The following is an 18,633-nucleotide window of genomic DNA, read 5'->3' as shown; positions in this document are numbered from 1 at the left end:
TTCTTGGGATCCCACCTGACAGCATTTACACTTGCTATTCCCTTCTACTTAGGATGCTTTTCTCAAGATATTTGTAAAATTCAGTTCCCACTTCATTCAGGTCTCTAATTCATTCAATAACAGTGTCCCAGACATTCTTCTGGGTACTGAGGAAAGAGAAAACAAACAAGACAGACAAAAATCCCAGCCATGGGGGTCTCACATTCTACTGAGGGGAGACAGACAAAAAATAAATAAATAAGTAAATGATATAACGTATTAGAAGGTAAAATAAAGCAGGGAAGGGATAAAGCAAGGAGTGTCAAAGAGGAAGCTGTAATTTTATACAAGATAACAAAGGACAGTCTCACTGAAAAGCTGACATTTAAGCAAAGACTTAAAAGGAGGTGAGAAAACCCATTATGCATCTCTTCAAAGAAAGATCATTTCAGGCAGAAGACACAGCAAGTGCAGAAGCCTCAGGCAGGAGCACACCTGGCATTTTCAGGGAACAGCAAAGAGGTCAGTAGGGATAAAGGAGGAGAGCAGTGGAAGATGAGATCAGAGGTAGGGAAAGGCGTAGACAGAGACAGATGAAAAAGGGCCTTGTGGGAAACTTGAAGGACTTAGAAATGGAGAGACATAATAAGAGTTCTGAGCAGAGAAGTAACCTGACTGGTTTCCATTTTAAAAGGATCGCTGTAGCCGCAACATGGAGAAGAGACTCTAGAGAAAACAAGGAGAAGCAGGGAGATCAATGAGCAGGCTACCGCTATAACTAATGTAGGTAAGACATAATGATGTGCTGGATAAGGGTAGTATGTTAGGAATGGTGAGAAGTGGTCCGATTCTGGTTATAGTCTGTATATAAAGAATTTACTACAGATTGGAGGTGGTGTATGAAAGATATCAAGATATTTTTGCCCAAGAAACTGGAAAAAGATTTATATTAACTGAGATGGGAAACTATGGGTAGATTAAGTTTGGGGCAGAGGATTAAAAGTTCAATTTTAGACATCTTAAGTATCAGACATATATTAGACACCGTTAGATATCAAGTAGACAACTGGAGAGCAACAAAGCTGAAGACACACATTTGAGAGCCTTCAGCATACAGACAGTATTTAAACCTCTGGGACTAAACGAGATCAACAAGAGAGCTGATCTAGATAGAAAAAAGAAGAACCAAGGACTGCTCCAAGAGCATTCCAATGCTAAATGGCAAGACGAGATGAGGTTTTCATAGCACTTATCATTATATGACTTTATATCTTGCTCTCTTCCCCAGTAGGGCAAGAACTTTATTTTGTTCACTGTTTATCTCCATAATGCCTAGACCAATACCTGGCATATCTAGACATTCACTAGACATTTGTTAAATAAGTACATAAACATTATTGATAATATACTAGAACATTTCCATTGTAGAACATAATCAAGTATAATGAGGTTTGAGACCTCACTTAAACGGATTTAGGGGAGAAGTCAAGATGGCGGCATAGGCAGACTCTGAACTCACCTCCTCCCGCAGACACAGCCAATTTACAACTACTCGTGGAAAAATTACCCCTGAGACAGAACTGAACACTGGATAAGAGGAACTCCTGCAACAAAGGACAATCCTAATTGAGTTGGAAGAGGCAGAAACTCGCTTCTGGAGAGAAAAAACGCCACCTTCACAAGCCGCCAGTTTCACAGCTGCCTGGGAGCAGCCCAAAGGTATGCAGCCTCCCTGGAGGCGTGGGGCCCTGAGCCGGGAGCACCCCCACTGTGGGCATTTTGTGGACCCAGCACAATAGAGGCGAGTGGCATAATATCTGACTTTGCCTGCTACTAAAACATTGGGGAGTACCCCCAGAAAACCTGGTTCACAAAGAAATTAAAACCGGCTCTTAAAGGGCCCATGCGCAAACTCACCGGTTTCAGAAAGCATCCTAAAATCACCAGAAAGAAAGGTGCATAGTGCTTTGGTGAAAAGAGACTCACCTGATAGGCCCTGAGTGCATCTCGATGAGAGATGAGACCTCTCCAGGGACTGGGACATTGGCGGCGGCCATTGTTGTGGCCTGGTGTGGGCATGCTGACACAGACGCCATTGGAGCACTCCCTGGGGCCTGCTAGGCCAGGGTCTGCCCCACCCGCTAGAGCACAGATTTAATCCAGCTCAGCCAGGGCAGGCAGCCCACCCTAGAGACTGGCCCCACCCAACAACAAGCCCTCAGGCAACTTGTGGGCCTGCATAGATTGGTGACTGGTTTCTCTGCAGCCTGGCAACCGAGCCGACTTCAGTGGGGCAGGGCGTGCACAAGGAGCGGGTGGAGGGTGTGGGGCAGTGGTGGAGTGTGTGGGGCTCCCGCCGTGGAGAGACTGGGTCCACTTCGGGAGGTCGGGGCGCACACACGGGGCAGGACTGTGTTGACTGTGTGTGTGGACCTGTGGGTGGCAGGGCTTGTCAGCTGCAGAAGACTTGTGCTTCTCAAAGACCCACATGGAGGTTTGCCCCACCTTCCAAAGCCTGAAACAACTGGGTGCTCCTGTGCCTGAGGCCAGCCCCACCCAGCTGCAATCCTCAGAGAGCTGACAAGAGACCTAAAGGCTGGAGGCTTATAGCAATTGTAAGCCCCTGAGCCTAACAACCTGCCACGCGGGGGGCCTACTCACTTAAAAGAAATACTGCAACACAAATGTGGTATTAGAACTTGCAGACAACTGTGCTGGGGCTCCCCACACCTGATAAAGAGACTGAAGGGCCCACAACAACTACAAACAGCTGAGCATTACAACAGCTGACCAGGAGCATAACTCGGCCTACCTGGGCACATACAGGGAGAGCAAACAGGCCACAACAGAAGGACACACGTAGCCCACATAGTGGTCACCCCTGGAACATTGAGAACTGAGGGAAGCACACTGCAGGACTCCTAAGGCATCACTTGTATAAGGTCACCTACCCAAGAGCAGGAGACGTAGCTGACCTACCTAATACGTAGACACAAGCACAGGGAAAGAGGCAAAATGAGGAGGCAAAGGAATACATTCCAAGTAAGGGAACAGGAGAAAACTCCAGAAAAGGAACTAAGTGAAACAGAAATGAGCAACCTACCTGACAGAGAGTTCAAACTAAGAGTGTTAAGGATGCTCACTGATGTGGGGAGAAGAATAGATGAACTTAGTGAGAATGTCAACAAATAAATGGAAGATATAAAAAAGAACCAATCAGAAATGAAGAATACGATACTGGAAATGAAAAATTCGCTAGAGGGACTCAAAAGCAGAGTAGAGGATACAGAAAAACGGATCTGCGAGCTGGACGGAAGACTAGAAGAAATTATCCAAGCTGAACAGGTAAAAGAGAAAAGAATTAAAAAGAGTGAGGACAGTCTAAGGGACCTCTGGGACAACATCAAGCGCACTAACATCCGTGTTATAGGTGTCCTGGAAGGAGAAGAGCAAGACAAAGGGGCAGAGAATCTATTTCAAGAAATAATAGATGAAAACTTCCCTAACCTAAGGAAGGAAACAGACATCCAGGTACAGGAAGCACAGAGAGCCCCAAACAAGATAAACCCAAAGAGGCCCACACCAAGACACATCATAATCAAAATGTCTAGAATTACAGATAAAGAGAGAATCCTAAAAGCTGCCAGAGAAAGACAAGTTACATACAAAGGAAAACCCAAAAGGCTATCAGCTGACCTCTCAGCAGAAACCTTACAGGTTAGAAGAGAGTGGCACGATATATTTAAAGTGCTAAAAGGAAAAAACTTACAGCCAAGAATACTCTATTGAGCAAGATTATCATTCAAAATGGAAGGAGAGATCAAAAATTTCCCACACAAGCAAAAATTAAAGGAGTTTGTCACCAAGAAACCAGTGCTACAAGAAATGTTAAAGGGACTTATTTAAGGGGAAAAGAGAAGACCACAAATAGGAAAAATTATCTATTTCCATGATAAGAGGGCAATGGATACAAATGCACAAAAAAGAGGTTAGATATGATATCAAAAACATAAAATGAGGGAGGAGGGGAGTTAAAGAGTAGAGCTTTAACACAGAGGTCAAACTAAAGAGACCATCAATTCTGTACAGAAGTAGAAAGGAACAGAGAAGGACTACTAAAACACTGAGGATAAAAAGTTAATAAATGGCAGTAAGTACGTACTTACCAATAGCTACTTTAAACGTCAATGGACCAAATGCCCCAATTAAAAGGCATAGGGTGGCTGATTGGATAAAACACCAAGACCCATATATATGCTGCATACAAGAGACACACTTCAGACCTAAAGACACTCACAAACTGAAAGTGAAGGGATGGAAAAAGATACTCCATGCAAATGGCAATGAAAAGAAAGCTGAGGTAGCAGTACTCATATCAGACAAAATAGACTTTAAAACAAAAACTGTAAAAAGAGACAAAGAAGGGCATTACATAATGATCAAGGGAACAATCCAACAAGAGGATATAACACTTGTAAATATCTATGCACCCAATGTAGGTGCACCTAAATATATAAAGCAATTATTAACAGACATAAAAAGAGAAATAGACAGTAACACAATAATAATAGGGGACTTTAACACTCCACTTACACCAATGGATAGATCATCCAAACAGAAGATCAATAAGGAAACATTGGCCTTAAACGACACACTAGAACAGATGGACCTAGTAGATATATACAGAGCATTCCATCCAAAAACCGAAGAATACACATTCTTTTCAAATGCACATGGAACATTCTCCAGGATTGATCACATATTAGGCCACAAAACAAGTCTCCATAAATTTAAGAAGATTGAAATAATACCAAGCATCTTTTCTGACCACAACAGTATGAAACTAGAAATCAACTATAGGAAGAAAATCAGAAAAGCCACAAATACGTGAAGATTAAACAAAATGCTACTGAACAACGACTGGGTTAACGAAGAAATCAAAGAAGAAATCAAAAAATACCTGGAGACAAATGAAAATGAAAATACGACATGCCAGAATTTATGGGATACAGCAAAAGCGGTTCTAAGAGGAAAGTTTATAGCAATACAGCCCTATCTCAACAAACAAGAAAAATCTCAAATAAACAATCTAACAATGCACCTAAAGAAACTGGAAAAAGAAGAACAAACAAAGCCCAAAATCAGTAGAAGAAGGGAAATAATAAAAATCAGAGCAGAAATAAATGAAATAGAGACCAAAAAAACAATAGAAAAAATTAATAGAACCAAGAGCTGGTTCTTTGAAAAGATCAACAAAATTGACAAACCTTTAGCTAGACTCACCAAGAAAAAAAGAGAGAAGGCACAAATAAGTAAAATCAGAAATGAAAGAGGAGAAATTACAACAGACACCTCAGAAATACAAAAGATTATAAGAGAATACTATGAAAAGCTATATGTCAACCAATTCGACAACCTGGAAGAAATGGATAAATTCTTAGAATCATACAACCTTCCAAAACTGGATCAAGAAGAAGTAGAGAATTTGAATAGACCAATCACCAGTAAGGAGATCGAAACAGTAATCAAAAACCTCCCCAAAAATAAAAATCCAGGACCAGATGGCTTCCCTGGTGAATTCTACCAAACATTCAAAGAAGACTTAATACCTATCCTTCTCAAACTCTTCCAAAAAATTGAGGAGGGGGGAAGCTCCCTAACTCATTCTACGAAGCCGACATTACCCTGATACCAAAACCAGACAAGGACAACACAAAAAAAGAAAATTACAGGCCAATATCACTGACGAACATCGATGCAAAAATCCTCAACAAAATACTAGCAAATCGCATACAACAATACATTAAAAAGATTATACACCATGATCAAGTGGGATTTATTCCAGGTATGCAGGGATGGTTCAACATTCGCAAATCAATCAACATAATGCACCACATTAATAAAATGAAGAATAAAAATCACATGATCATCTCAATAGATGCAGAGAAAGCATTTGACAAGATACAGCATCCATTTATGATAAAAACTCTGAATAAAATGGGGACAGAAGGAAAGTACCTCAACATAATAAGGGCCATATATGACAAACCCACAGCTAATATCATCCTCAATGGTGAAAAACTGAAACCTAGACCTCTAAGAACAGGAACCAGACAAGGATGCCCACTGTCACCACTCCTATTTAACATAGTACTGGAAGTCCTAGCCAGAGTAATCAGGCAAGAAAAAGAAATAAAAGGGATCCAAATTGGAAAGGAAGAAGTGAAACTGTCACTATTTGCAGATGACATGATTTTATATATAGAAAACCCTAAAGAATCCACCAGAAAACTTTTAGAAGTAATAAACGAATACAGTAAAGTTGCAGGATACAAAATCAACATACAAAAATCAGTTGCATTTCTATACACTAACAACGAAGTAGCAGAAAGAGAAATTAAGAATACAACCCCATTTACAATTGCAACAAAAAGAATAAAATACCTAGGAATAAACTTAACCAAAGAGGTGAAAGAGCTGTACACTGAAAACTATAAAACATTGCTGAAAGAAATTGAAGAAGACACAAAGAAATGGAAAGATATTCCACGCTCTTGAATTGGAAAAATTAACATAGTTAAGATGTCCATACTTCCTAAAGCCATCTATAGATTCAACGCAATCCCTATCAAAGTTCCAACAACAATTTTCACAGAAATAGAACAAAGAATCCTAAAATTTATATGGAACAACAAAAGACCCTGAATAGCTAAAGGAATCCTGAGAAAAAAGAACAAAGCTGGAGGTATCACACTCCCTGATTTCAAAATATACTACAAAGCTATAGTAACCAAAACAGCATGGTACTGGCACAAAAACAGACACACAGATCAATGGAATAGAATCGAAAGCCCAGAAATAAACCCACACATCTATGGACGGCTATTCTTTGACAAAGGAGCCAAGAACATACAATGGAGAAAAGAAAGTCTCTTCAACAAATGGTGTTGCGAAAACTGGATAGCCATATACAAAAAAATGAAAGTAGACCCTTACCTTACAACACACGTAAAAATTAACTCAAAATGGATTAAAGACTTCAATGTAAGACCTGAAACTATGAAACTTCTAGAAGAAAACATAGGCAGTATGCTCTTCGACATCGGTCTTAGCAACATATTTTCAAGCACCATGTCTGACCGGGCAAGAGAAACAATAGAAAAAATAAACAAATGGGACTACATCAAACTAAAAAGCTTCTGCACAGCAAAGAAAACCATCAACAAAACGAAAAGACAACCTAACAATTGGGAGAAGATATTTGCAAACCATACATCTGATAAGGGCTTAATCTCCAAAATATATAAAGAACTCATGCATCTCAACAACAAAAAAACTAACAACCCAATTAAAAAATGGGCAAAAGACCTGAACAGACATTTCTCCAAAGAAGATATACAGATGGCCAACAGACACATGAAAAGATGTTCAAAAAAAGATGTTCAAAATAATTAACTATCAGGGAAATGCAAATCAAAACTACAATGAGATATCACCTCACGCCCATCAGAATGGCTATAATTAACAAGACAGGAAACAACATGTGTTGGAGAGGATGTGGAGAGAAGGGAAGTCTCATACACTGCTGGTGGGAGTGCAAACTGGTCCAGCCACTATGGAAAACAGTATGGAGATTCCTCAAAAAATCAAGGATAGAACTACCATATGATCCAGCTATTCCACTGCTGGGTATTTATCCAAAGAACTTGAAAACACCAATGCGTAAAGATACATGCACCCCTGTGTTCACTGCAGCGTTATTCACAATAGCCAAGAGTTGGAAGCAACCTAAGCGCCCATCAAGGGACAAATGGATAAAGAAGATGTGGTATATATACACAATGGAATACTACTCAGCCATAAGAAACAATGAAATCCAGCCATTTGTGACAACATGGATGGACGTTGAGGGTATTATGCAAAGTGAAATAAGTCAGAGGGAGAAGGTCAAATACTGTATGATTTCCTTCATTAAGTAGTAGATAATAACAACAATAAACAAACACATAGAGACAGAGATTGGATTGGTGGTTACCAGAGGGGAAGGGGGGAGGGAGGAGGGCGAAAGGGATAATTCGGCACATGTGTGTGGTGATGGGTTGTAATTAGTATTTGGGTGGTGAACATGATGTAATCTATGCAGAAATAGAAGTATAATGATGTCCACCTGAAATTTATACCACATTATAAACCAATGTTACTGCAATAAACAAAAAAAAAAAGAGAGAGAGATTTAATTATCGGGGCCGGCCCTGTGGCATAGCGGTTAAGTGTGCATACTCCACTGCTGGCGGCCTGGGTTCGGATCCCGGGCGCGCACCAACGCACGACTTGTCAGTCTATGCTGTGGCGGCATCCCACATAAAGTAGAGGAAGATGGGCACAGATGTTAGCTCAGGGCGAGTCTTCCTCAGCAAAAAGAGGAGGATTGGCATGGATGTTAGATCACAGCTGATCTTCCTCACAAAAAAAAAAACAAAAAAACAGGGATTTAATTACCAAAAATATTGTGACTATATTAGATACAACCTCATTTGCAATATAGTTCCACAGCATGCACCATAACGTTAGTATAAAAACAAATTCCAGTGTAACCATCAAAACAGAGTTAACACTATTCAATATGACAAAGTACCATTCAATATCATGCAAAGAAAGAAACATATATTTTACAAACTAAATTACAAGTATGTATAAGTGAGCATTAACATGGTAGAGAGCAAAATTCCATGCAAAGAATTCAGTCACAGGGCAATAATCTTCAATTTTATTGTCAATATTTTTTATTTAAAATACCACTTGAAAACTAGAACAGAACAGCAGCACATAAAATCTGAATTTCAACATTTTAAATTATAAGTTAATTAAGACATCCCATATTCATGGATTGGAAGACTTAACATTGTTAAAATGTCAACATTACCCAAAGTGATCTACAGATTCAATGCAATCTCCGTCAAAATCCCAATGACATTTTTTGCAGAAACAGAAAAACCTATCCTCAAAAGACACTATCCACAGACTAAAAAGGCAACCCATAGACTGGGAGAAAATATTTGCAAATCATGTATCTGAGAAGGGATTAACATCCAGAATACACAGAGAACTCCTAAAACTCAGTTCAAAAATGGGCAAAGGATCTGAACAGACATTTCTCCAAAGAAGACATATGCATGGCCAATAAGCACATGAAAAGATGCTCAACATCACCAATCATTTGGGAAATGTAAATCAAAACTACAATGAGATACCACCTCACACCTATTAAGATGGCTACTTTCAAAAAAACAGACAACAAGTGTCAACAAGCATGCAGAGAAACTGGAACCCTATGCACTGTTGGTGGGAATGGAAAGTGGTGCAGCCACCGTGGAAAACAGAATGCAAGTTCCTCAAAAAATTAAAAACAGAAATATCCAGCAATTCCAGTATATTCCTATAAGTATATACTTATAAGTATATACCCAAAAGATTTGAAAGCAGGGTCTCAAAGAGATATTTGTACATGCAGGTTCATAGCAGCATTATTCACAATAGCTAAAACGTGGAAGCAATCCACGTGTCCATTGACAGATGAATGGATAAGCAAAATGTATATACATGCAATGGAATATTATTCACACCCTTAAAAAGCAAGAAAATTCTCATATACGCTACAGCATGGATGAACCTTGAAGACATTATGCCAAATGAAATAAGTCAGTTAGAAAAAAGACAAATACTATATGATTCCACTTATATGAGGTACTTAGAGAAGTCGAAATCATAGAGACAGAAAGTATAACGGTGGTTGCCAGAGGCTGGGGGGAGGGCAGAAGGCGGAATTATTGTTTAATAGAGTTTCAGTTTTACAAGATGAAAAGAATTACGAAGATGGATGGTGGTGATAGCTGCACAACAATGTGAATATATTTAATACCACTGAACTGTACCCTTAAAAATGGTTAGGATGGTACATTTTATGTTAATGTGCATTTTATTTAACATTATAAAAAAAGAAAAAAAATTTCATTTGAAAACTAAAACAGAATAGCAGCACATAAAATCTGAATGTCAACATTTTAAATTATAATTATACTCAGTTATACAAATTAGCATAAAATTATCTTCATACAAAGAGAAAAATTAAACCTGAGATGAAATAAAAGACTTTTTAAATCATCAAGTCTTAAAATAACAGCGTACAACTGATGGTTGATTTTCATTGTCAAAACTAATTCTGGTATTGTTAGATACACTTAATGCAAATAAAACTAGTATTCAGCAAATATAAACATAAACACAGTACGTACCTTTGTTTCTGAAACTGAATTGCTTTGTTAATGTTAAAGTTTATTATCTACCATAAGACAGTAAGAAACAAAAGTCACCTGTCACAGAAACAATATTAAGCAATCTTCTCATGGTCTGAGGACTTATGTCACTGAACCAGTCCTCCGTAACCAGCAGTTTTGTAAGATCAAAGGACATCTGCCGAGTAATCGTCCGCTGCATCTGCCTTCTTCGGTAAGTGTCCTGAAATATCATAGTGTCGATGAGAAAGAACCCATACTTCAAGTCTCAGAACTTAAGGCTTTTCGACAAGCTAATATATGTTTATGACAATGAAAAAAATCCAAAATTTTAGTCAAAGAGGAAGATTATATAATAATAAAAAGTATTATTATTATTACTCCCTGAGGCAGAATCTGTGCAAACAGTTTTAAAGTAGTATTAGCAGCAACTGCACCAAATGCTACGGTTTAGCTTCAGAGGTATTCTGATTTATAATTGTGCAGTCAGAGAAAGCTCAGTGCCTTGAAGATTATAAGTTAACAGAATTACGTAAAGAGAATTCAATTTAAACTGTTACAGGAGCTCAATATTTATAGGAACCCTGAAATAACAAAGCAAATTAACCTTACCTAGTTTGAAGAATTCAGTATTCTGATTTTTAGGTTATTTTTCACAGCTGCTCTAACTATCTGCACATCTGAACAAGAATTAAAGGCACTCTGTTGGGTGGAGTGGGGTAGGGAATCCATCTCATCAGAGGAGGAACAGGCACAACAAAGGTGTGTGCTCATCTAAGGTCATGAAACAAGGGAATGGTGGATGCAGCCACAGGGAGCCCAAGAGGCCAGACTCCCAGAAGAGAAACTCAAAACGGTAAACCACACTCTCCTCTTAATTTAGTGCTATCAATTGTCATGCATAATATTAATTTTGCATCCATACTTGTACAGACAGTCTCCGACTCAGGATGCTTCAACTTAACGATTTACTGACTTGACCATGGTGCAAAAGTGATACACATTCAGCAGAAACCTTACTTCGAATTTTGATCTTTTCCCAGGCTATCGATATGCGGTGCGATACACTCTCATGATGCCGGGCAGCGGCAGCCCCTGCAACTCCCAGTCAGCCCCACAATCACAAGGGTACACTTACAACCATTCTGCACCCATACGACCATTTTGTTTTTCACTTTTAGTACAGTATTCATTAAATTACATGAGATATTCAACACTTTATTATAAAAGAGGCTTTGTGTTAGATGATTTTGCCCAACTGTAGGCTAATGTAAGTATTCTGAGCATATTTAAAGTAGGCCAGGCTAAGCTACGATGTTCGGTAGGTTAGGTGTATTAAATGCATTTTCAACCTATGATATTTTCAACTTATGATGAGTTTATCAAGATGTAACCCCACTGTAAGCGAAGGAAGATCAGTATAGGGTAGAGGCATAAAATCAAAATGTCACTGAAGACACATTTTTTTGTGTGTGTGAGGAAGATCAGCCCTGAGCTAACATCTGCCAATCCTCCTCTTTTTTTTGCTGAGGAAGACTGGCCCTGGGCTAACATCCATGCCCATCTTCCTCCACTTTATATGGGATGCCACCACAGCATGGCTTGCCAAGCAGTGCATTGGTGTACATCCAGGATCCAAACTGGCGAACCCCGGGCCACTGCAGCAGAGCATGCACACTTAACCGCTTGCACCACCGGGCCGGCCCCAAGACACATTTTTTAAAATGTAAAATGTCCAAATTTAATAGTAGCAAACTAGAAAAAAAAACAGTGCCAATGCTAGCCCAATCTAGCCACCTTTAAGTGGCATTATCACTACAACTTACCTGCAAGTGGACATCTTCCATCTTGTAATACTCCCTTGTTCTATACAAAAGAGGATTCTAGGAATGGGGTAGGAGAGGGACAACTAGAGTGTTCGAGGAGAAACCCAAGGTGACCAGGAAGGGCACAAAATCATCATGTGGGTATAGAAGAAAGTGTCACACCTCAGAGACATTAGGGAAGGAGGAAGGCCAAAAGGAAGATAAAGCAAGGAGTTTTCGTCACATTACAAGCCTCTTTCTCCCTTACAGCTATGGTGGCAATAGGCCCCTGGAATAAATACAACCTGACCTGGAATGAACATAGTGGTTCTCAATCCTGGATGAAATCATTTGTGGAGCTTTAAAATCTCACTCTCAGAGATTCTGATTCAATTGGTCTGGGGTCTGGCACTTGGGTTGAGAATAGGTTGGGAGAGGATAGCAACTCGTGTACAATTTACAGTTATTATGGCTCTAGGTTCAGACCTTCGTGTTTACCACCTGAAGCTGAAAGGAAATTCAGTGATAAAAGTTATTTGATGAGCTTAATGCATTATTTACAAAAAATTATTTAAGTGGTATCGCCTTAGTTTTATTTGAATAATAGCAGTACAAACATATGGCTCAAAACAAATGGCATCTTACCCGTCTATTGAGAGCTGTCTTGCTACCAACTTTTGTCATCTCTCCAAGACTGTTTTGTGAAACTCTTCTGTCAGCATCTTCTTGTATCCCTTAAAGAATGTATCAAGAGAGCGCTATTTGTACTAAAATTGTTATATATGATATTTAAAGAGAAGTGAAATACCAACAATATTTTTCAAGGCAAAAGGTAAGTCACTATAAAAAAACTACAGAACTACTTCAAACGCAAAGTAGCTGAGGAACTTGATCTCTACCTGTAGTATCTGAGCATGGAATGTCCCCATTTGTTGTGGAAGTTACGAGAAATTTTCTCGCATTGCTTAGTCCACGACTATTAAGGAAAACAGGCAAATGAACTATATTGCGCATATAGTCATGTCCATTTATATTTGAGTCACGAAGCACACTGTTGAGGTTCTGGTTAATTGCCTTTATAATTATATGTGGATCACTTGCAAAAATGGCAATGAATGGGCCTTTTGAAAAGAGAACTCGGACCTGTGGGGGAGGAAAGGTATATTTATGATACAAATTTTAAATTATTCAAAGATTAAAAAGTCTCTTCAAAATCTGTGTTAGCCTTTGGTGACTATATTTTTAAAATACTATTTCTTTTTTATCAAAATATTATTCTACATGAAAACAAATTTGAATGAAGTCTCAATCTGGTTTTTCACGATCTGACAATTTTTCACCATCTGACAGTCATAAAACCGCCAAAGAAAACAATTAATCCTCTCGTATTTTGAAACACTTATGATCTACATAAGAGGTAAGATCAACACACATGAGAAAACACATGAGGTACTGGGCACACTGGTCTCTGCCTACAGTTATATATTGTTGCATTATTTATAATATACCTTACAGAAAGCCACTGATGTGCCTTACTTTTACAAAAACTCTACAAATTCTGTGAGTTCCCTACTTTTATCTCTGATTCTAACCATAACTATCTGCAAAGAGAAGCTGGAGTCACACTATGGACTTCAGAGCTACTCTATTCATTTCTTCCTCATACCGCCATTAAGGCAAAATTGTTTAAATCTGCTTGTGATGAAACACGCTATGCGAGGTTTCTGCATTAAAAAAATGGTTCTTTTTATAGAAGAAAAAGTACTATTCAAATTCTATTTGAGATAGTCTTTAAGTCATTCCTCTCAGCTGCCACATATGTGACAATTACAAGTTTCAAGACAGTTAAGACATACAGTGTCCAGCATCTGGAGAACTTTGTCCTGCTCACAGGCATCTAATCCATCAATGATAACCACCAGTCTTGTCTGATTCTGAGTGAAGCTGTCAATAGCTTTTGCCATCCTTGCCATCAGTTCCACTTCACACTTAAGAACCTGTGCAAAAGAAAGGACAGACAGCACTGAAGATAAGAGAAAGTTAAGCACATTTCTTAAAAAGCCTGATAGAAAGTCATCTAACAGAAAGAAAAGAAATCTAAAGTCCTTGCTGCCAGTTGTCATTCCACTTAAAACAGTAGTGAGTGCTTCACAATTTACAAAGTGACTTCACATAAATTAGAGCATTTCAGTCTCACAACGAGGTAGACACTGTTATGTCCATTTTAAAAGGACAAATTGGGTTAAGCGACTTATTTGCCAAAGATCACATGCTCTGAATGTCAAAAGACTTGGAATTGAATGCAAATTCAAATGATCTAAACACTACAATACAGTTGGCTCCTGATGGTGCATGACCTTGATCAAAGGAAGGGGCTACAGATACTGAATAAAGTCCCTTTTGGTTCTAAAAGTATGATTCTATTTTCTATGTTTTGGTGGTTCAATTTGCTTACTCTACTGGGCTCTAGAGGAACCAATATTGTTAGGTAGGAATTACTACCTGTGGAGTAATCTGCTAACTCCTTTGAGTATCTTATAAAAGTCTATTTTATAAAAACATGTTATTGTTATAACTTTTTCTACTTCAAATATACATTTCTACAGGAAAAATCTGAATAAAACTAAAAACAAATGCAACACTGTAACATTTAGAGAGTACACTCCTAAAGCCAATGATCATGGTCACGGTAGCATATTCACGTTACGATTATTTTCTAATAACCAACGAATGCTTACTTTCATGAATCCTTCACTTTTCAATTTGTGCAGTTTGGAGGCAGCATTATGGAGGCGTTTCCTTTGAGAATTCAGGAGAGAGTCCAGCACCTGCCACCATGTACGACAGTTCAGCAAGAAGGCCAACCCCACTATAGACGCAATTGATATGAGGACCGCATTCACTGTCAGATGTTTTGGGTCAACTCTGAATACAGCCAGAAGAGTAATTCCAGCAATAATGCAGCCAAAGATAAAAAGGAAGATGACAAAAGATGGGAGGCAACACGTTTTTTTCCATTTCTTTTTACCTGTAATACAACAAATGGTTTTAACAATTATTTACATATCATGTATCTGGAAAGAAAATCCTAATCGTTACAGTGACAGCATACAACAAATCTGATGTTCATGTTTTCACGGATGTACACTGAACATTCATCCCATTCTCAACCCCTACACACACACAAAGAAGAAGGAAGGAAGTCCTACCCTGTGTATCTTCAGTCTTGAATACTCGAAAAAGCCTGGCTGCCAAAAAGCCAAACTCTCTTTCACAAGCGTCCGAGAGGGTCGCAATCATTTCAGCCATTGACGTTTCTCCACCTACACTGGACAGCCTATTGTAATCTGTAAACAAAAACCTTAGGGAAAGGGGAAATAAAACATTACTCAGATATCTAAAGAAATAAATTACTTCAACATATTTCATCTCTGTATCATTTACCCTACATTTCATGTCTCTTTCAAAATACTGTTTTTAAAATTCTGAGGATGAAAAAGAACTTGTAATTAGGTATCTTTCACTTCTAACATCATACATACTTTTCTTAGAAAAAAACAAAAGTTAAATGTAGCAGAGTTATATAAGTAATTCTGACTAAAGGCCGAAGGGGAAAAAAGTTATGACAGAGCTTAGACAAGGAATCAGACATCTTGACAGATAGATCTCATGATCCAGCGATTACTAGGTGGCACCCCACATCACGATGTAGCCAAAAAGAGCTGCATCTCTTTTCTAAGAAGAAAGAAAGTTTTCTAAGCACCAACTGAAGAGATTAGAACACTGAGAAAATATTATAGTCATTAAGAATTTAATGCCATTTCAAAAATCAAGTTTTAGAATCTCTTATTTATAGCTTAAACATCTACAAGGGATTTAGAAATAAGTTGTAAAATATTCTTTTCACAGTGGTTCTTTGAAATAACTGAATTATTTGTATTTTGATTTTCGGAATGGATACTATTTCTGCATTAGTTCCTTTCTCCCCTTCTATCCCTAAACTAAACTCTCATCTCAATCCAGTGGGTAAGCATTGCTTTCAAAATACAATCTAGGACCACATTGTCATATACTGTGTGGTCTTGATTTACGCTATTTTAATTGTTCTAACTTTTAAAAAAATACCATCTCATTACTTTAAAATATTTTTATTTTCTGTAAAAATACTCCCCCAATTATTTTATTCTCTGTTATGTTTTCTTTTTAACTTTTTCACTTTTAAACCTTTTTCTTAATACTTAATCCTATATGCTAATTATTTGTAAGCTTTTACCTTTATTTTTCTTTCTCATATTATAGTTTTTATGTTTTATCTGGTTTTCCCTATCTATTTTCATCTTATATTACACATATTTCATATTATAATAATTTTTAAGTTCTTAATCTTTTAATGCATATTTAATTATTTTGCTAGTTTCTACTGAATTCCTTTTGCTTTCACTTTTCTAACCTTTATTTTTTTCATTTTACTTTCCTCTGGAGCCCTCTACCTTTCTTTTATTCCTTGACTTACATGGTTTTCATCTTTTTTGAACTGTTTTCTCACACATTTCCTATTTGATATTAGTAATAACTTCAGCTAGGCGAGTAAACATATTTCCACAGATGAGGTAAGAGCAGCGTGGAGTGCAAGCTGAGCTGCCAGGTTACAAGCTAATGTAAGAGGTGCTGGGACCCCATCCTCAATCCAGCACTCTCTTCAAAGTATTTCCAAAGGATAACAGGTGTCACAATGGCGGAAAAAAGGTTTATGCTCAAATAAAATTTGGTGAATCAAAGTGAAACTGATTTCTTGAAAGAAAGTTGTCTCTGATCATTTAACGTACAAGAGGGAGATCAATATGAAGTGTTTCCCAAACATATTTGACCAGGGCATGTTTGTTTGTTTTATTTCTCATATAAAAAGTTCAAGGGACCAGTGTTTTTTGGAATGTACACTGAGAAATGATGCATTATAAACTTTATTTTGCTTCATCTTATTAAAAGTTACTTCTGTCAAAGGGACCAACTCACCTCACAGGTAAAGCTTTAGTGGTTTGCTCTGGCAATTCAGGTGGATTCACAAACATTAACTTGAGGAGGAGCTCCAAATATCCGATATGTCTTGCCAATCTAGTACTGAGGACCCAGGCCCAATTCCAACTTTCTCCTTCCCTTCGTCCACCAAAGTAAATGACAACTGAAATTCACAGTTTAAAAAAAATTATCCAAAATGATCATTAGTCAAGCAGCCTCTTTTGTCCAAATAGTCAAATATAAAGTAATGACAGGTAGGCTTACATAACTTTTCATGGTCCCATGCTATTTCCTAACTACTCTTCAAAGAATTCTTTAATTAATTAACCTCCCCCAATATACAGAAAGTATGTGAAAAATGGAAAATAAACTGACTAAAAAATGACATAAGAAACACAATTAGAAAGATAATGCCTTAAACAGAAACATATTACCCAGTTCAGATTCAACTGTAAATGACTTTGGGTTTATCACTATTTGCAACCATTGAAGCTACCAGTTCCTCCAATAGTAACTCTATTTCCTTTTTTGCAACTAAATATCCACTAAGAAGGGGGATTATATATATATATTTTTTTACTTTGCTTTTAAATAAAATAAAAATTACAGTCATGATCAAAATGCTCAAAAACATGCTAATGATGACTATGATGACTTATTTTCAAAAAAGATTTAAATATAAATCATTAATTAACATATAAAAGGGTAAGTACAATAAATTAGAATTCTGCTTCAATATTAACAAGTAGTACACTAGTTTTTTTTAGCCAGCCCTGGTAGTCCAGTGATTAAGATTCTGCACTCTCACTGGGTTTGTTTCCCGGTCAGGGAACCACACTACCCATGTGCCGGTTGTCATACTGTGGCAGCTGCGTGTTGCTGTGATGCTGAAATCTATGCCACCAAGATTTCCAATACCAGCAGGGTCACCCACGGTAGACATTTTTCAGTGGAGCTTCCAGACTAAGACAGACTAGGAAAAAGGACCTGGCCACCCACTTCCAAAAAATTGGCCATGAAAACCCTATGAATAGCACCATTGTCTGACATAGCACTGGAAGTTGAGAGGATGGCACAAAAAGACTGGGCAGGGTTCTGCTCTGCTGTACGCAGAGTCGTTAGGAGTCAGAATTGACTGGACGGCACTAATAACAATTAGTTTTTAAAGCTAGTCCACAATGTGCCTCTAGGCCAACTTATAGCAAAAAGATCAATTTTCTCATCTAATTATGAAAATCACAAGTTTTAAGAGATAGATATAGATAATATTTTAAGTAAAATAATGAGTCTTGACATTTCCTCCATTTTTGAAAAAGATAAAAAGCAAAGACTTACTAAAAAATATATACAGGAGAGCCAAGAAGCTCAAAGACACGGCTATTCCAAGATTCGGGTCAATCGTAAAAGCAAACAATAGACCAAGCCCTCCACAAAGCAGCACGGTCAGAAAGACTATCAGCCAGGAAAACTGAAAAAGAGGTTCAATCTGTTGTCCCGCAAAAGTCTTCATTTCATCTGAAAGAGAAGTTAATATGAAAATC

At 37.9% G+C, this 18,633-nt stretch overlaps 1 protein-coding gene across 5 annotated transcripts in view; it reads right to left on the bottom strand.

Annotated features, from left to right (window-relative positions):
• Positions 1 to 18,633, bottom strand: part of KIDINS220 (kinase D interacting substrate 220) — a 117,955-nt gene that overhangs the window by 53,474 nt on the left and 45,848 nt on the right. For all 5 annotated transcript variants that reach the window (XM_087437189.1, XM_014792150.2, XM_014792151.2 and 2 more), the window contains 8 exons: positions 18,428 to 18,607; positions 17,090 to 17,255; positions 15,286 to 15,437; positions 14,815 to 15,104; positions 13,933 to 14,073; positions 12,976 to 13,219; positions 12,722 to 12,810; positions 10,350 to 10,494 (listed from right to left, as the gene is read on the bottom strand). In XM_087437189.1, coding sequence (XP_087293315.1) covers positions 10,350 to 10,494; positions 12,722 to 12,810; positions 12,976 to 13,219; positions 13,933 to 14,073; positions 14,815 to 15,104; positions 15,286 to 15,437; positions 17,090 to 17,255; positions 18,428 to 18,607 — 1,407 coding nt within the window. The remainder of the gene's footprint in view (positions 1 to 10,349; positions 10,495 to 12,721; positions 12,811 to 12,975; positions 13,220 to 13,932; positions 14,074 to 14,814; positions 15,105 to 15,285; positions 15,438 to 17,089; positions 17,256 to 18,427; positions 18,608 to 18,633) is intronic.

The sequence above is a fragment of the Ceratotherium simum genome, chromosome 11, assembly GCF_057802395.1.
Source record: "Ceratotherium simum simum isolate JZ-2026a chromosome 11, ASM5780239v1, whole genome shotgun sequence".
NCBI classification, from domain to species: Eukaryota; Metazoa; Chordata; class Mammalia; order Perissodactyla; family Rhinocerotidae; genus Ceratotherium; species Ceratotherium simum.
This window is presented reverse-complemented; position numbering and strand designations above follow the sequence as displayed.